The sequence below is a fragment of the Ictidomys tridecemlineatus genome, chromosome 1, assembly GCF_052094955.1.
Source record: "Ictidomys tridecemlineatus isolate mIctTri1 chromosome 1, mIctTri1.hap1, whole genome shotgun sequence".
Classification (NCBI taxonomy): Eukaryota; Metazoa; Chordata; class Mammalia; order Rodentia; family Sciuridae; genus Ictidomys; species Ictidomys tridecemlineatus.
The window spans coordinates 103,854,642-103,874,200 of NC_135477.1; the positions used below are offsets into that span (position 1 = coordinate 103,854,642).

At 38.7% G+C, this 19,559-nt stretch overlaps 1 protein-coding gene and 1 long non-coding RNA gene across 4 annotated transcripts in view; one reads left to right on the forward strand and one right to left on the reverse strand.

The window, feature by feature from the left end:
• Positions 1-9,662, reverse strand: part of Ell2 (elongation factor for RNA polymerase II 2) — a 78,244-nt gene extending 68,582 nt beyond the window's left edge. The window contains exon 1 of the mRNA XM_005326147.4: positions 9,201-9,662. Within this exon, the coding sequence (XP_005326204.2) occupies positions 9,201-9,347 (147 nt within the window). The 5' untranslated portion in view covers positions 9,348-9,662. The remainder of the gene's footprint in view (positions 1-9,200) is intronic.
• The window catches only part of LOC110598231 (uncharacterized), a 400,762-nt gene continuing 390,075 nt past the window's right edge, over positions 8,873-19,559 (forward strand). For 2 of the 3 annotated variants that reach the window (XR_013437199.1, XR_013437204.1), the window contains exon 1: positions 8,874-9,212. This is a non-coding gene — a long non-coding RNA (uncharacterized LOC110598231). Of the gene's footprint in view, positions 9,213-19,559 lie in introns of all 3 variants that reach the window. The other variant, XR_013437201.1, reaches the window with a different exon arrangement.

A 19,559-nucleotide genomic window follows, 5' to 3' on the forward strand; every position in this document is an offset into this window, starting at 1 on the left:
TCACTTTTTACAAAGTGAAATACTAGGAAGCTTGACTCTGGGAAACTACATGATTGTACTCAGTTTTAAAAGATCACTTTGGTTGCTCTTTGGAATGAATAAGGGGGGAAGAGTAGACATCTGGAGGTTAGCTGGGAGATGTATGGCAGTGATCCTGAAGAAGGATGATGGTGGCTGGGAATGAGATAGCATTAATGGCTGGGGTTGGATTCTAGACATTTTAAAAAGTGACAGGACTTGCTGATGCATGTCAACAAAAGAGGAGAGAAATCAAAGGTTACTAGTCAATTTCTAGGCAACTGGAGAATGCTACCACTGACTGAGATGGTGAACACTCAGGTGGGTATAGACTTAAGGAGTGAAATCAAGAGTTATATTCGTATATATTAAGTGTGTGATGCCTATTAAATTTTGATGAAGAGGTACTATGTTGAAAATAAGTGCCTGGAGTTGAAAAGAAAAATTCTGATCCGAAGATGAATGTTTGGGAGCCATTAACATATAAATGGCATTTAAATCCAAAGAATTAGATGAACTTGCCTGGAGAAAGTGAACAGATAAAGAGAAGGGAACTGAGATCTCCAATATTCAGGAGTCAGGGAAATAAAGGATAGTAAGCAAAGGACAAGAGGTAAGAAGAAAATCAGGAAAATGTTTGTAATAGGAAGAAATGGTCAACATGATAGGATGCCAGAGGTTTGGTAAGATAGGAACAGAGAAATAATTTGCAACAGTATCTGGTCAGGTGCAGTCTCGGGTGTGGAAGAGACAGTAGGCTCAGTTGAGGACAGCAAGTGAAGAATACACGGATACACCCTCAAATACAACTTTTCTATCTGTTGGTGTTCCCTATGAACACAAACTTTATTGTGTTTATTTATTTTTTACATGTTTATCTGCTTCTACTTAATGATATGTACTTTCTTCATGGTGGGAATCATCTATGACCTACTTGGCTTTGTATCTTCAATGCCTAGTTCTATATCTAGCAGATGTCAGAAGACGAATAAAAATGTTTGCTGAAAGAACAAACAAATATTTGGTAGTTTGTAACTCTTGACTGCTACCTCTTAATCCTTTATTAAAGAAGAAACATCTTAAAATATTCAACTGAGTTTTTACTACATGACACCTTTTCTGGTCCTCTGCAGCATTATAGTTTCCAATAATGGAGCTAAAAGCAATGATACTAATTAAATAAATGTTATTTTAAAATATGCTAACACTTACATTTCCAAATAAGTATATTTAGATCAGTGAATTTTACAAGTTCCAGCCTGATTTCACCCTTGAAGAAGCTCCCTATTCGCTGGAAAAGTGTTCTCACCAAGATTACCACCATGGATTATGAATGCAGCCCCATATTAGTCTACTACACTGTGCATACAAAACAAAAACTTGATGTATTCATGACTGTTTTGCTTTGTTTTCTATAAGGAACTATGAAACAAAAAAATTTGGCCCTGAGGGCCATGCTGTTGCACACCTGAAATCCCAGCAGCTTGGGAAGCTGAGGCAGGAGGATCACAAGTTTAAAGCCAGTCTCAGCAACTCAGCAAGGCTCTAGGCAATTTAGAAACCCTGTTTCTAAATAAACTATAAAAAAGGACTGGGGATGTGGCTCAATAGTTAAGTGCCCCTGGGCTCAATCCTTGGTACAAAAAAAAAAAAAAGCAGCCCCCAAACAGGGACTAGGAGTATAGCTCAATGGTAGAGTGTGAGCTTAGATTCAATCTCTAGCGCCAAAACAAACATCAAAAAACAAAACAAAACAAAAAAATAAATAAACAAAACTCCACCAAAACAGATATGGAGATAATCTGGAAGAAGGAAAAACACTGGCTCTTTTAATTTCATATTATCTATGGTCAATAATGATCTTAAGTACAACCTATAGAGATTACTCAATAAAGAAAGTTTAGAAAAATAAAAGCAAAATTTAAAAAGCCCCACTCAAACCAAAATTTTTCCAATTTAAATCTCCCCCTGGACATTAACAATTTCCAAAATTTCCATTGAATAGAACAGTTAATATAGGACATATAAGTCATACAGCACTATTCTATATTTTGCCTCAGACTCCCAAATATACCTTTAAATACACAACATCTAATCATGTAAATACAAAATATACTTAAGTCTCTTTTGACTATACAAAAGACTGAATAAATGTTCATCAAATCACACTCATCATCTTTATCTCCCCCACTCCACCCTACTCTCCTATCTGTTTCTGACTTTTCCTTTTCTAAGGATCCCCTCTCCCAGAGACTAGAAATCTCAACTCAAACTCCTACTTTAAAGTACTGTTAAATTCTATAGATTGATTCATCTATAATATCTTCCATCAGAATCCTAGCATAGACTTCAATAATTTCTGGCCTGGACCATAAACTTTTTCATAACCTGTCTATTTCCTTCCAGATTCACTTCATAGTCATCTTGCACACCAAGATCAGAATAATTTAAAAGTGTAGCTCAGATCACTCAAATTTCTACTCAGTGTCTCCCCGGTGTAGACAGAATAAAGTCTAAATTACTTCATAAGGTAATCACCCTACTTGGACCTGCTTCAACTTTCTTAAACACAACCATCTTTTTCTCCTGCACTCCAGGTTAAGTGAAACAGGGTGTTTCCAACAATTCTCAGAGCCTGCCCTGAGGTTTTCTACTACTGTTCTTTACCTATGACATTCTCTCTGTGGGAGATGTGGTCCTCCATCCAGTCTTTATTTGCTAAAATCTTAATACTAAAACCCTTTAAGACCCAAGGATCTTTTTTAGACCAATAACATAGGAACTCTGAGAAGAAAAGAAGCTCATGCCATTGTCAAACAATGTAGTTACTATGAACCTACTAGCTAAATTGTCTGACTGTAGAGGTCAATTCAAGGTACTAATTTGTCTCATGAATCTTTAAGGAGCTTATACCTTAACAAGATTCTCCCTTCTTATGTCCTATATTAAATCACCAGACATGGAAATGCTAGGTAGGTTTGACCTTTGCTGGCATAGTATTAGTGGAGATCCTTAAACCAGTTCTTCCTGATGATTTAACATGACTCTTAAAAGCCCTAGTGACACAACAGAAATTATAGATAGGTAGAAATTTAAGAAAGAAGGAAGGAAAAAGGGAAGGATAAAAGGAAGGAAAAAAAGGAAAGGAGGAGAAAAAGTAAAACAAAGATAAAACAATTCTCATCTGACCTGAATTATGCCATATTTTTCAGTTTTAGTTTGTCTATGGAGACCTGGCCATTAATTTATTGCATTCTCCTCCAGACTTGCTTTTCTAGATTTTTGCACAAGTCATAGGAAATGTTGTTTGGAGCTGTGACATGCAGGAAAGCCAAATGCAGGGTTATATTACTCACTCTGTTCTTTGATGTAAAACTTAGCTCTTTTTAAATGTAAAAATGACTGTAATATCACATTTAGGGATATATTCTCAAACACTCCAAATATACTTGGGCCCAAACTGGCTGGATTCTGGTGCTAGTTCCTGAGCCTCTCTGTGACAGAGAAAAGGGTCATTGCAAATTGTTAAAAATGACCCAGCATTGGTTCAGCTGCAATTCTCATTTTTCTTCCCTCTGCTGGCTTTATTGCAAATTACCTAACAAGCCCTAGAAGCAAAGCTTCCGTAATTTTTTACAAGTGCAAATGGAGCAAATGGAAAGGCTGAATCTGGTGATTGTCCTTGGTAAGCTTCCCTGGAAATCATTCCAAGAATTCTACACTCCTTTCCTTTTAAATTCTTTTCTTGAACATGTTCCAGTCCTTCACATATGTTCTTTCTCTCTCCTCCTAATTCTGGTGCCAAGGTTCCCTGTCTATCTTCTTAGGCGATCTGGCTACTACTTTTCTCAGGGAGGAACACCTTCCTTTGCACTGAGTAACTAACTGAGCATCTGAATAAACTTTTCAAACACGGCAGCAAGGGGCACAAATTTGATAAAAACCAGGTTAAGATCAAGCACTGACTGAAGGTGAGAGTAAGCAAGGTTAAATTACTTAAGACTGGCTACATTTTTGAAGTGGAACAAATGGAATCTACTACACCAAACCTCATTGTTCTACTTAATAAACATGTCTGACAGTGATGGCAGTGCTGTGTTAGCAGATCGGGATACTGAAATGGAGGCTTTGGGGAACACAGACTTCTGTATTTATAAGGCATGTTAGTGAAAACCTACACATATACACAATTGAGGGCAGGAAGAACAGAAAGAGAAGAAACAGGAGATGAGTCTTTTCTGTGTCTTAAACCAAAATGAATCAAATGCTGAAATATTCATCTGGTTGAAAGAAAGGCCAAGCTGAGGAAATCTACATTTTAGATTTATCTACATTTTAAAAAGCTTGATATTCTGGATATTTGTGTTAGCATATCTGAATTTTTCTGCAAATTATGAAATCCCATAACTTGTGGAATCAGGGACTGAAAATAAAAAGATCAAGTAACACACTGAAGGGAGCTACCATGAAGGACAATACTCTGGAAGGTTTAAATAAGACCTAATGCTTTGATTAAAAATAATATTTGTTAATAAAGAGACTGAGTTCTTCATGCAAAATTAAATGATGAAATGAAAGCATATTTGCACAAATTTTCAAAAACAGTAAGATTTTTCCTAAATGACTTGAATCAATGCAGGAAAATTTATTTTAAGCCATTAGAATTAACAAGAGAATATTTTAACAGAATCCTACTTAAATGGATTTACTTCTTGGCCTTCAGAGATGGAGAATGAGTAGCCCCTAGCCCCCAACACAACCATGTAAGACTTTTCATGTGATAGTTGGGTAAGCATGATTGTGTTTGAACCACTACCTTTGAAACTTTAAGAAAACATTTTTAAAAACTAAATTGACAGGCTCAGCAATGACAAAATCTAAACTCTATTTTGATAAAATTTTTGTTATACAAATTTATTACTCAACTGTCAAAAGAAAGCCAGCAATATTACTGGAGAAATTAAGTTTATAAATTATAAGATGTTGTATTTTCGTTTTAAATATGTTTTATGTTTGGGAGAAATATGTAATTACAGTAATACATGCTCACTTAAAAATATGTAGAGCTTATGCAGACCACATAATCACAAACACCAATTTAATTGATATAAAGTTGTAATTTGTGATTTTTATTTATTTAGTAACTTGTCCTTTCATTCAAACTAATTTATCTATATTTTAAAAAGCTTCAGATCTTGGATATCTGTACTAGCATATCTGAATTTTCCTGCAAATAATGAAAGTTCCTTTTCAGTGAACACTTCATATGTAATCAATTTGAAATAGTTTTTAAATATTCAAAGTGAGTAGAAAATAACTTTTAGGACATATTTACTCCAACTACAACTCCTATTCTTGGACTCACAATGTTCTCCTACCCATTTAGAAAGTTTTCCAAGATTTCTTCTGTAAAAATAGAAAACTTGAATAATAAAGGTAAAACAAGTTTATCTTTTGTGAGGAACTGTGATTTGAGAAAATCAAGCTCTTGATGTTTTCAAAGATTGTTTCCATGAACCCTAATAATATGGAATATTTGCTCAATTATATCTAAAGAACTTGTTTATTCTGCTTAAATCAGTTTGCTAAAATTCCTAAATTCACTTTTTTGAAGACTTAGGTCAAGTAGATAATTTAGAAGAGTTAAATCAAATAAACAAAATAATGTGACCAAAAAAAAAAAAAAAAAACCTCTCTGATGCTTAATTTATCAAATTAACCTGTTGAAATTTCTGGTCCTTAGAAAGTCATTAAAAGAGAAGGAGTAACAGTTTTCACTTTGCACTGGCCAAAGTCACTGTGGAGGTCATTTGTCTTCAAGCATCAAACACCTTCCTACATAAGCAAAGTAATGGTAGGAGGAGCTTTATATGAGAAATAAAAGTCACCCCCCCCAGAGTAACAAGATAAACTATCAGAAACTTTTTTCTAGTTATCTGACACATGCCAACATTCCCAAATAGAAGCTACAATTTAAAGTCATGAACTGTACTTCTGATAAAGATGAAAAGTAAAAAGACCAAATAAATATCTTTCCATTTGAGGATAAAAGCTCAGCCAGATGCCTTCTGCTGGAAACTGTTACCATGCCATGGGGGAGCCCTGGTCTAGCTGAGCCAGGAGAGGCACTAAGGGCACATCTGTAGGAGGCTTGGCTGAACACTCCAGAGGCTCCTCATAGTGCTTATGGTCATCCCAAAGGTCCCTCATTTCTTCAGCTTCTTTCCTCCCACTTTTGTCCAACATGGCTTTGGCATTTCCCCCCAATTCCTACCTACTTTTTCACCCCCCCTCCCTTAAAAAGAGTTTCTAGAGCTGAAGTGATAGTGAGGCCTGGGGACAGGAACTGGTTAAGTCAGGAACAAGACAGTGTTCAACTGCAAAGGCCAAGTCAGCTTATTCAGTTTTCCCTCCCACCCTTTAGCACGCCACTGCTTTTATCACCAGTTTTTCAGGAGAAAAAGAATCCTAGGATTACTGGAAAAAGATGGTAATGATATCAATAGGCAATAGAAACAGTTAAGAGCAAACAAAGCTATCAAGTTCATTTCACTGATTTTTGACTAAAGTAAAATAGGGGAAAAAATCAAGTGGTGGGTTGGGAGATAAAAAAAAATGTTTGATCTACTGTCTTTTATAAGAAACTGGCAAATAAATGTAGAGGATTTGGGACCACTCAAACCTTTGCCACAAGCATGAAAACACAAGGTTATAGGAAGAAGAAATGAAGGCCACAAGAAGGTAGAAAAGCAAATTGCAATTCCCCTCCTGGGCCTCCAGTGGTCATGCTGATCAGTGGGCACTAGGAACATTTCTGCCACTTCACTCACCCTGTGTAAACCATTCTCCTCCCCTAGTGTGGGCCTCTTCCTCACCAAATATAGTGTCAATCTCATTGTTTAACTGTACAGTTTGCCTGTTATTTCCCAAGGTGTTTGGCTGTACTCCCGTCTCCAGAGAGCCTCTCCCCACCAGCTGTGTCAGCCTTTCTCTGCACCCTAGGTCTGTTTCTGTCTGGGGACTGGTCTCTTCTTGCTGGTTTTTTTCTCTCCAGGTCTCTGTATGTTTTTCTCTTTACATCCCCTGACCTACCTTCTTCTCACTGTCATTCCTTCCCACGCCCTTCTCTTGGAACAGGCAAACTTATCTCTCCATCTTACAGGGCTGAGTTTCTCTCCACTGTCTGCCTTAGTCCCTCTGCCTGTGTATCTGGCTTTCCCCCCACTGTGGGCCTCCCACTCCATGCTGGTGCTGGTCTCTCCATTGCAGGTGCACCTGTCTGGGAGTAGCTACTGAAACATGCAGGTTTTTTTTTTTTAATTTCTTTTACCTCTCTACATCTTAATTGCTGATACACACTTAACTATCAGTCATACTTGAGACTCTTTCTCCCTGGGATTTCATAGTGTGTAGGAAGGTATTTCTTTCTTTGTATGTGCACTCCTCTGTTCTGTCACTTTTCCTCACCCCCCCCCCCACATATCCTGTTTTTCAACATATGCTTCTCTGGTGGGTAACATATGCATCCTGATGGATACATTCATGTGTCCACTCAATTCTTTGAGAGCCTTTCTTAGAGGATATTCATCTCTGAATATCTCCTGCTCTGTTGACATATATCCTATCATGTGAAGTTCATATACGAGTTCATATACTTACCAAGGTGTGCATAACTGTGTGCTCCTCCTATGTGCATGTTAATGTAAGGAGACTAAACTGGCTCAGGTTCACACCTCTCCTGCCATTCTGCTTAGGACTCTGTATCTTCTTTGTATTTAAAATGCCTGGCACTAGTGGGAGCTCAACAGATGTGAATTCTTTTCTCCACTTTTATCTGAATAAGTATGAGAGTCTGTCTGGGTATCCCTCCGTTCCTCTCTGCGTTTTATGAGACCAGTTAGAGTGTGTTCCTTGGTATGGATTGAGCTATTTGTCAGTATGCCCCTGTGGGTTATATCTCCCTTTCTTCTCTCCAAATAAAATGTTACTGATATATAAATTATATCTTCCCCTCAGGCAATGCGTCCATTCTGGTCTCCCTCATTCCACAATACTTACTGCATGTCCATAAACAACTTCCCCATGCCCCTTGGTTGCCAGTGTCTCTTCTTGGTGCCCCTTTTTCCCACTTTTTTCAACATGAAAACGTTCCTGGATTTGTGCCCCAACTGCGGTATAAGTGCGTCTGAGTCTTTCCCTGTGCCGGAGATGTGTGCCCATGGTTTTCTCTCCGGAACGGGGGCGGTTAAGAGTCAGGAATCTCTGCCTGGCATGCAGTGTATCTTCCCACCATCAGGATCGCTCGTCGTCTAAGTCCGCGAGTTAACTCCAGACGCTGAGCGTCTTTCTGGTATGTTGAGCTTCCTCGCCTTTCTTTTCCCAGAACCTAAAATCATGTTCCCGGAGCTAGATATATGGGAGTTCTCATGTGTCTCCCTGGGACGCTGGGTCGGTTCGTGTTCGCCCCGGACGCGGTGCGTCTCCGCGAACGCATAGTATCTGTGTTCTAGAGCCCCTCAGAGAGCAAGATGTGTCCCTTTTAGCCCGTACTCTCAGCGGCTGTGTCCTAGCCCTTTCGAGTACACAGTGTGCCTACTTGCCAACCCCGCATACGTAAAACGTCTGTCTCTCCAAGTCTCTGGGAGTACAAGTTGTGTCCTACCCTTACAAGGAGCGCCTGTGTCCTGGTCTCTCGGGTCTACGGTGCCACGGTGTTATCCCGAAAAAGCGGACAGCTTGTGCCACGGGTCCCCCCTGGTTCTTTACTGGTGCGCTGTACGCGCGCCCCCTCCCCCGCTACAGGCAGCGTGGTCATTTCACGTCTCGCCCTGGGGCCTCTATCCCTCCTTGGGACCCAACAAGCCAGGAAACCCGCGGGCGCCGTCGGAAAGTCCCGCAGCGGCGGCGCAGCCAAGTCCGGGCTGCGGCTGCCTTGGCCCCGCCGCCAGGGGCCGCCCGCCCGCCCGCCGCCTCCCAACGCCCGGGCGCCCCGCTGGCCCGGGACCGCGGCGTCAGCTACCCTGACTGGCCCTGCCCTGCCCTGCCGCCACGGGCGCTGACGGCAGCAGCGGCGAGCCACGGCTCACGGGGTCCCCGCGCCGGGTACCGGGACAGGGGGAGGCGCGGCCGGGCGGTGAGAAGTGCCCTCTTCTTTTCCGAGCTGGGTCGGCTGGTCCGCTCACCTTGTGGCTCTGGTAAGTCTCGAGCGCCCGGATCGCTGTCTCGGTGAGCTTCACATGCAGTACAGTGATGTTGTCCTGCCCTAGCCGCCCGCACGACAGTCCGTAGCGCTGCTCCTCCCGCAGGCCCGCCGTCCCCCCTGCCGCCATCTTAAACTCCCCGGGGTGCCACCGCCGACGCCGCTCGGGCTCTAGCCTCCACTGCGGCCGCGGCTGCTCGGGCTTCTGCAGCCGCCGCCACAGCTACGGCCATCCCGCTGCTGACGTACTGTCATATACTGCGCGCAGCCAGACCTCGGGCTGCCACCGCCGCCACCCGCCCCACCCTCTGGCCCCGCGCCCCGCCCCGGGCTCGTCTCATTGGCCGTGTTCCCCTCAGAGCTGCCCTCATTGGCCGCCCTCCACTCTCACGGGGGCGGGGCCCAAAGTCGCTGGAGTTTGGTTCCCGGGACGGGACGTCCGAGAAATGAGAGGCTGATGTCGGGGTGACGCTCCAACTTAATCACACCTGACGTCACGTGTGGTTGTCTTGATCGTGATTGGCCGGGTTGGTTTGGGGATCCCCTGCTAATTGGGTATCCAGGCTGCCTGGTTTGGTTACCTAAGTCGGAGCCACACCCCTTTGCGGGGAGGGGATACTGGCAAGTAAGGGCAGTAGAGAGTCTGGATACACTGATGGTACTTGGAGAGGAGGATCCCCACTTCAAAGGTGTGAGGGCATGACAAATGACAGTGTAAACACTTTGTCCCTCGACGGCTGCGGAACCTTGTAGAGCTTGGCGTGTGCAGGTGAAGACAGTCGCTGAAGAGTTTCTCCAAACTAAGTTCAGTACTGTGGTTGAGCAGATGTGATGGGAAGGACGCCCTTAGTCATTTTACTCTAAACTTGAGGCTAGTGAGTTGACCCTGGGTATTAGGGATTGTTTTAAATTGTGTGAAGTATCTTAAATACAATGCCATGACGAAGGTTTATTTTATTTTATTTTATTTTTGCGTGGGTTTAGCATAACAGAGAATCATTCCTATGGAATAAGTTTCCCTGGAGCTTGCCATATATAGTCAGGATCATGCCTTTTAATGGAATAGGGAGAAGCACCCCTGGTTCGAAGGATACCTTTTGTCAGAGGTCCCTGGAAGGGTAGAACTGGCTTGACCTAAATTGAAAGAAACGTTGACATCACTTTCTCTAGAGTTCGGTTCATCTTATTTGATAGGGCTGTGGAAAAAAACAGCTATAAGATCAGTAGAGGGGCCCCTGAGGTTAAATGGAAGAAATGGGTCCAGGCGGATGCAGAGGCCTGGCATAGTCGACATTCCAGCTGATGCTGTATATGGAGGGTGTGGCTAAAGGAGGGAGCTTAATCTAGAGTCCTCTTCAAGCAGAGTGTAGATAGACTGACAGATAGGCTTTAGGAAATGATGAATTAATTGAGTGATCAGAAACACCAGATTAAAAAAAAACCATTGAAAGGTTTGAAATGATTAAGAGGCAATCTAAGAAGATACTTTTAAAAAATTTGAGATGCTTATCTTTACAGTTGTTAAAATTTTTTTTGCATTTTTGCTGGAATTCCCTGGGAAAATTTATAAGTATTTAATCATTCTAAATAGAATTAGTGCTCCAATTTTCCATGATTCCACACCCTCCACCACTCACACATATGAATACATCCCTTCCCCACCCTACAGGTACACTGTCTTTTGATTCAAACCCTTGCATTGTATGAGTATAAAGTAAATTTCAGAACAATTTTTTTCCCCATAGCATTTGAATTAAGTGAAAGTGCTTGTGTTAGATGTTGTTTTATCACAGGAGAGCTGTTTGTAAATTGACTTAACTGCAATATACTAGAATATATTGGCTAGCTCTTAAGACATGATTAACACTTGTTAATTTAGTTTACTTTAGTGTTAATACAGAGTGTCAAGTTATCTTAAATTTATCAAATAGGGAAATTAAGACAATCACAAAAAAATTGGATTAAGAATTTTACTTTTAGAAGGCAAATAGAGGCTTTATTAGCTGGTTTTCTCAGCTTTCCAGAAGCATAAATCCTACCCAACTACTTCATATCTAAGTGAACTATAAAATTATTTTTTTCTCTTGTTTGCTTTACTTCCATAGAAAAGGACTGACCATGTATCTAAAGCCTTAATTATTGGGGTGAGGGGAGGTTTGACCAGAACAAGTAAAGTCTGTATCCTGCTGTTTTTTCTGTGAAGGTGGGTAAATTCCTGCCCACGTAAAATCCTAACTTGGTCTTCTGTTACTCAGAACTTCTGATAACTTCCAAGGTGGGCAGGGAACAAGGGTAATTTTCACTGTCGTTTTCAAATGTCTACAGTATGGCCTCTTATTAGTAATTGATTTTTTTCCTTTTATTTTTAGTTTTATTGATTTTATTTTTTTAAAATACATGACAGTGGAATGATTTTTTTCTTAATTGTGCTATGAAAAATTTTCTCCTGCCCTATTTTAGTGGGTAACAGATCTTTAATGGACAATATATTATTGTAGTGGGTTAATGTTTGTATTCCTTTGAGCTTTTCAACTGTAGAAGGATTCAATGATCATGTACAAAGTAATATGGTAATTTAGTAGTTCTCTTAATGAACATCTCACAGGCATAGCATGAATTTATGCCTGCCTGAGTCATATGGTCAAGTTGGGCTGTTCATAAGGATAATTATTTTGGAGAGGGCTGATGAAAGTTGCTGTTTGAGAAAGTTATCATTGTATATATATTTTCTGTATTTTTATTCAGTTTAAATAATTAATTATTAAATTCCTGCTAAATGTAGCACACTGTAGAGAATTTAAAAAGTAAACATTATAGTCTTTAAGGGAATTTTCTGTTTTACACCAACATACTCAAAGCAAAACAATTAGATAATTAATAAACACTAATTTAGATGGTGTTGGTGATAACCTCAAAAATCCAAAGAAAGGAGACATCTGAAGAGGTTTTGTGGTAATGGTGGAACTTGAAAATCTCTTGAGGGCAGGGTAGATCCTAAATAAGTGGAGATGGAGAGAGGCCAAATAAAAATGATATTTATGATCATTGTAGCAGAACCCATGTGAATAAGAAAGCAGAGACCCTGTTAATTTTAAAGTATCCTGCCTAACCTATTATAATCAGAAGAGGCAGTCTCTGAATCACTTTCTAAGTGTCCTTCTAGTACCTATATGTACCAAGTAGCTATTGTTTGCATTTAACTGAGAAGAAATCTGCCTTATAAGATAGTTAAGGGCAGGCAAAGACAAAATTAATCTGACACAGGGCCCACTCTCTTTCTGATGTCTAATATACAGTTGTAGGCAGAGGATATCTGAACATTAAGGTCTTCCTTCTCTGGTCTTCAGACAACAGAATACCTGATATCCCCGAATGGTGCATATTTAATGATCATCTCTGACATATTCAGGACTGAGGTCACTAATTTAGACACGTGTAGGGACTAGTGAGTTTCCAAGGGAGGGAAATAATCCAGATAAAATGTCATAGGCACTGAAGTTGCTAGACTATGATAAGCTGGGGGTGTTTAAAGAATTCAGTCATTTCATTAGGATAATTTTTTACCACAAAATTTTTAAAAAAGAGAGAATTTAGTGGTTTCTTGGTTCAATTGATTGTTCAAGTGAACATGCATGGGGGGCCCATGTTGCTTGATTTAATTTTTCAAGAAGAGATTGAAAATAAAGATTTTATATGAACCTCCTGATTTTTATTTGTTAGCATCTTTTAAAAATTTATTTATTTATTTATTTTTACATTTGAATCAAATGGGGTATAATTTCTCATTTTTCTGATTGTACAGGTTGCAGAATCACATTGGATGCAGTTGAAGTAGGTCACCTTGTTAGCATCTTAATAAAAGATTTTGATATATATTTTCTGGACACTAAATATATCTTTGAGTTGGGCATGGTAGTGCATGCCTGTAATCTCAGCCACTTGGAAGGCTGAGGCAGGAGAATCACAAGTTAGAGGCCGTCCTGAGCAACTTAATGAGACCCTGTCTCAAAATCAAATTAAAAAGGTGTGGGAAATGGGAATGGAGGTCAGAGGTAAACACTTCCCTAGCATGATGAAGACCCTAGATTCAATCCCCACTATTGCAAAAGAAATAAACAGCAATAGAATGTCTTTGAGTCAGAGTTAACACACGTTTCTAGTTTTCATTGTCTACTTTAGTGATTTTCAATGCAGAAGGCAATCTGTCCTGTACCTGTCTTAGCAATTTTATGAGTTATTTCTTAATCCCACCCATACAAAAAGCTAATGCCTACAAATATCAGTACAGGATAGTAGCTTCTACTATGCAAAGAAAATACAGAACCTTTTGAATTATAGCAGAGAAGTTCTCTGAATGGAGAATTTCCAGGTGGAAATTCTTCCCTTGGAATTCTCTCTGATACCTCCTGTCCTTGTGTTCAACTTGCACCATTTATACTACTCTTCTTTCAAGTCTTTGCCTCACACTGTACAAAACTCTTCTCCTTTCCTTGGATGCAGTTGAAGTAGGTTTTAAAAGAACTTTGTTGTTTATAGAGAATAAAAATGAAATACCTATAGGAAAAGTATAAATATTTGCCATGTAAGTATAAGTTTCAAGGTAAATAATTATTATTTTATCATGTGTGAATAGTTTTTACTGTGTAAGTATAAGAAATGTCACCTTGTATTATTTGTTGTTGTTATTATTATTTCTAAATCTGGATAGGAATCCCCCCTTATCTCACTGAGGGATAGAACAGTATATTCATAGGTCACACAAATGTTGCAGAATACACAGTGGGAGGCTTTCTGGTCTATGATCATCACTGCTAGTATAATCCATTAGAGGTTCAAGAATTTGTCTTCAGGATAGTTTAGGACAGAGCACAATATGGGTGGATAAAACCAGAGGACCTGAATTGAAGCTGGATTTTTACTTAGATTGTGTATTTATTGGGGGTAGGACTAAGGGGGTATTGATGGGGATTATAAGAAGGGAGGATGAAGCTGTTCCTGTCTATTTTTATATGATCATGGTCCAAATCAACATGATTTTATGAAAGGGATAGCTCATCTAGGATCTTTGTTGAGACAGACAGCTTAATAGTACCAGGTACTGCCTCCCTCTCAGACAACTTTCTTTCTCCTTGTAGGACAATGAGTTCTTTTAAAATATAGTGATCTGGATGTAGGAAAAGTTTCATCTGTCACCACTCCTTGGCCCCCCAGAATCCTACTTTCACTGCCATTATCCTGTCCTGTTACAATCCCTTCTTCACTCTTGGGGCTGAGTAGAAGCTAGGTGAGCAGAGTTATCTCACATCATTTTACACATACTGAACATGGCACACACTGACTTCCTAAAATGGTAAAACTTAGTCTTCCTTAACACCTTTCCAAGCTTCTTTCTCTCTCTGTTTTTTTCTCTTTCCTTACTTGAAGAGCAGTCTTTAGGGAGTTGCGTGTACTTTGGAGGCAAAAAGAGTCAAATTTATTTTTCCTGCACACCAATAAAACTCTCTCCTCCTTTCCTGATTGAGCTGAATGTCCTGTCCAAAGAATTGCACAATATAATAATTCAAGTATTGCTTTTTCACACAAGATAATTGTTTTATGGCTTTTCAGCATAGTGCAGAGTGCTCTGAAAGATCTCAGAGAGGCTTGGAGAAGAGTGGTGAGGAGTGATCTTACATTCCATGCTATTTTGTACTGTAGAGGAATATGTGTATTACTGAGGAATTAGGTAGAAGGTGGGGAGGATGTTTGATAAGTTTTTTCACTTTTTTTTTCAAATGTGTTTCTAGTTGTCGCTGGATCTTTATTTTATTTATTTATGCGTGGTGCTGAGACTCGAACCCAGTGCCTCACACATGCCAGGCAAGTGCTCCACCACTGAGCTACAACCCCAGCCCAAGTTTTTTACATTTAAGGATGCTAATAGTGGGCCAAATGTCATCAACATCAAGAATAATACTGATGATTATGAACAGCTTTTTCTTGAACAGACTTTATAGTTTAAAAGCAATTGTCATTATATTATCTCTGAATTTTCTCAATAACTCTGTGAATATACTGTTATATATACCATCTATCTGTTCTATCCCTCTGAGCAGAGTCATTTTTATACTCTTGTTACCTATTATGGTTTGAATGTGAGGTGTCTCCCAAGAGCACATGTGTGAGACAATGCAGAAAGGTTTAGAAGAGAAATGATTGGGTTATGAGAGCCTTAACTCAATCAGTGAATTAATCACCTAGTGGGGATTAACTGAGTGGTAATTGAAGGTGGGTAGGATATGGCTGGAGGAGGCACATGGCATTGGGAATGTTCACTTGGGGTATACATTTTGTATCTGACAAGTTTAGTCTCTCTCTGCTTTTTGATCATCATGTGAGCTGCTTCCTTCTGCCACACTCTGCTGCCATGATGTTCTGCCTCACCTCAAGCCCCGAGGAATGGATCCAGCTGTCTATGGATTGAAACATCTGAAACTGTGCGCCCCCGAATAAACTTTTCCTCCTCTACAATTGTTCTGGTTGGTCCTTGAGTCACAGCATCAAAAATCTGACTAAAACATTACTTTTGAGGTAACTGAGGTTCACATAGTGTATCACCCACTTGATAAGTGACAGAGCCAGGTCAGAACCTAAGATTTCACTTGTCCCAATTTAGCACATCTACTTTTAGACATGGCTGTCAGGACTTAAAAATTAAACTGAATGTGTCAGGTTGCCACAATAAAGCAAATGGTTTGTTGTACATTTTTGAACATATTAGACTTTGGTTTCGTTGGTCTTGAAAGCAAGTAATTTGTATCACCTTTTTTACACCAAACGCCAGACATCCTTCTAAATAGCAAGAAGGCAAATAAAAAAATCCATTCAACTTTCATGGATTATAGTTAGCAAGGTGATTTAGTGAGATTTATGAAAGCTAATTCTGTTTATGTGTGGCATGTTTGATTCTTGATATATTGGAACATTTGGTATAATGAATATGTATAGTACATATGTACCCATTTGAAAGAGCTCAGAGTATAACTTTAAGTTATTATAAAGATTTATAGTTGTTATATTTTTACTTTTATTGCATGTTGTTCATATCTATGACTCATTTGATAATGAGCCTTTGGCCAAAATTACCCCAATAATATGACTATTTCCCTGGGAAAATGCCACTTTGTGACATTGTTTCCAGAATACATTATGGCAAAAATATGAATAAGTAGAGAATAAATGGATCACACCTATGGACACAGATTTTTCTGATTTAACAGTTGTAATTGCAGATATGGCTGATCCCATTTTGTTTTCAATTAGTTATTTATTCAAATACCTTTTTTAAAAATCATCTTTAGTTTTTGGACTTGTTATGCTTTACTATTTTTGGAGATTTAGCTATTGCTTTTAGATTGGGAAAAATTAAGAAACAACATGCCCCATTAGGTTAGAATATTTACAGAGTTAGTAACTGGACAATATAGCCTAATAGAAGACATTAAGATAAAAGTAAGGGATATTGGGTGAGAAGCACTATATAGGCACTAATTCTATGATATAAGAGTTCCAGATGCTAGGAATTATTCAGCTCAGGGCATTGGAAAACGTTTTATGGAAGAGTTAGCATTGGGATATCAAAGATTGTACCTGTGATAATAGTTAAATAACATGGTAAGCTTAAGGATCTTATGAGCTATCATTAAGGTGTTTTGGGGAAAGACAGTAATATGGTTTAACTGGCTTGTGGGGCACATACAGGTACTTTGTGACAGATAGTGAACACAGCTTTCAGTAATGGATACACACTACTTAGTTTGTATTTTATCTGTGAACAATAGGGAATCATACCTATGATTTTTCTTTTGTACAGGAAGTGGGATGATCTAATTCTTGATAGGACTATCCAGGTGTCAGCAGTTTGAGAAGTGGATTAAAATGTGGAATACAGGGAAGGGGGAGCTAAGTTAGGAGGCATAAAGTAATGAGGTCCTGTATTAAGGTACTTATAGTACACATGGAGAAGGGGAGGAGGAGAATATGAAAGTCTCTAGGAAGGTCGAATGGGCTGATTTGGCAACTTGATATAGGTATGAGAGGTGATTGAGCATGAAGAATAAAAAATAATTACTATCATCAAGTTTGGTTTACTAGAAGATACTATGAAAAGAAGTAAGGAAACCAGGAGATTGAGCTTTTTTAGATTAGAGGTATTAGTGATTTGAAAATGTTGGTCTAAGGTCTCAGAATCCACCCCATGAGTAATAATAGGAGGTGTGGAATTGGAAAAGTTTTCTGAGGGAGTTTATGAGAAAAGAGGAGGAGAAAGGAAAGAACTAGGGAGTCTCCCCAAGTCCCATTCCCACTTTAAGTTCTGCACAGCTCCTTCCTATTAAGAATTATGGCTATGGTGGGCCACTTTTACTTCCCCAAGCATCTTAGACCTGTGGTGTGTGTGTGTATCCATGACTGTATTTCCAAGATTTTCCCAGTAATAGCATCACTCTTAATTACTTGTATTCCGACATGTTTCTTGGAGTGGGAGAAAAGGGGTGGAATAAGTAACTGCCTTTAGGCATTGCACTTATTTGATGTACACCCACATCCCTTGGTTATGTTATAGCAGAAAGTAGGTGGCCATTCACTGTTGTAGGCAGTAATTGGGGAGCCTAAAGGCACTGTGATCTGGAAAGTTTAGGGAACAAAAGAGATTACTGAGGAGAATAAACAGACCATTGATCAGAGGAGGCTCTATATTATTTGGAAGTTTGAAATTGGGTATACCATGAAATAATGAATAGTATGAAGCCTAATGGTAATTTGAAAAAAGTATTTAGTAAAAGAATCTTGTTATTGGCCATAGCCATATACTTAGTGAATAAATTTGTTCACTGTACATTGATTTTTATCTGTTCTAAATGGATAAAAATTTCAGTTCAATGCTACGAAATTTTATACAACTGGAAAAGGAAAGAAATACATTTATTCCTTTAATACCAAAGGCTGATATTGTGTCATAGTACTAAAAGTTATAATGCCACCTTCAAATTGTTAGTGCAAATTAATTTTAATGATGACTATTAAGAGAAATGTGTTTGATAATCTGTAATCTGATCTTGGAAGCAGGGTCATTAACTCAAAATAAGAACTTTTTTTGATTCTGTCCCTCTAATTCTTGCCCTGAATAAAACCACTTCTCTTATGTAATGATTCTGGGTAATTTAAAAGCTCATATTATTTGAATTGTTACATTTCAAATCTTCAATATTTCTCAGCTGAACCAATGTAAAAAATATAAAATATAATGTATGATTTGATTTACCTGCAAAAAGTGTCTTAGCCTTTAACAAGGACATTCATGTTTCTTAAAAACAATAGTCCAGAATGTTGGAATGTTGATGATCTATTATGGCTCTGACCCTTGGTGAAAAGACCGAGGCCCGAATCAGCAGACTGTATTAAACCACAATAGTATAAAAAGCCAAGTAGCATAATTTAGCTTTGTCAAATATTGAAGAATGTATTTGCATAGGAGAAATCTGTGCTAAGTAGATTTTCACTTGGTAAGTATCTTTGCCTCATTTTTAGGTTCCTGAATCTATTTTTAAAATTTCTATCTTGTGGTTTTAAAATTAATCTGTCTTTACACACTCACTGAAAGCCTGGAATTTTGAATACTAGTTTTGAATATTTGCCAAAACTGAAACATAGCATTGGAAATTTACCTTAAAAATAGAAAATTTGTAGGCATTTTGGGGGTTTGCAATGATAAGTATCCCAAAAGGTTTACTGTGAAATATTTAAGTGTTATCTCAGATAAACATTTTAAAATTTATTTTAAATATATGTACAATTCTGGGCATGTGGCACATGCCTCTAATCCCAATGACTTGGGATGCTGTGGCAGGAGGATGACATGTTTGAGGCCAGCCTCAGTAACTTAGCAAGACCCTTTCTCAAAAAAAAATTTTTTTAAACAAAGACTAAGGATGTAACTCAGTGGTAAAATGCCACTGGGTTCAATCTCTAGTACCAAAACAATAATAAAAAATATGTACAGTAAAATTTATTCTTTTTGGTGTATAGTTTTATATATTTGATAAACTTCTATCACCCTTAAAAAAACTCCTTGTGTTCTGATCCTTCTTCCACTCACTCTTATCCCTTGGCAACCATTGATCTGTTTTCTATTGCTGTAGTTAAGCATTTTCTGAAATGTCATATAAATTGAATAACACATACTGTGTAGTCTTTTGAGTCTGGCTCTTTTCACTTAGCATAATGCATTTGTGATTTCCCCATGGTGTTGTATTTACCTGTAGTTTATTATTTTTTATTGTTGAATAGTATTCCATTTTATGGA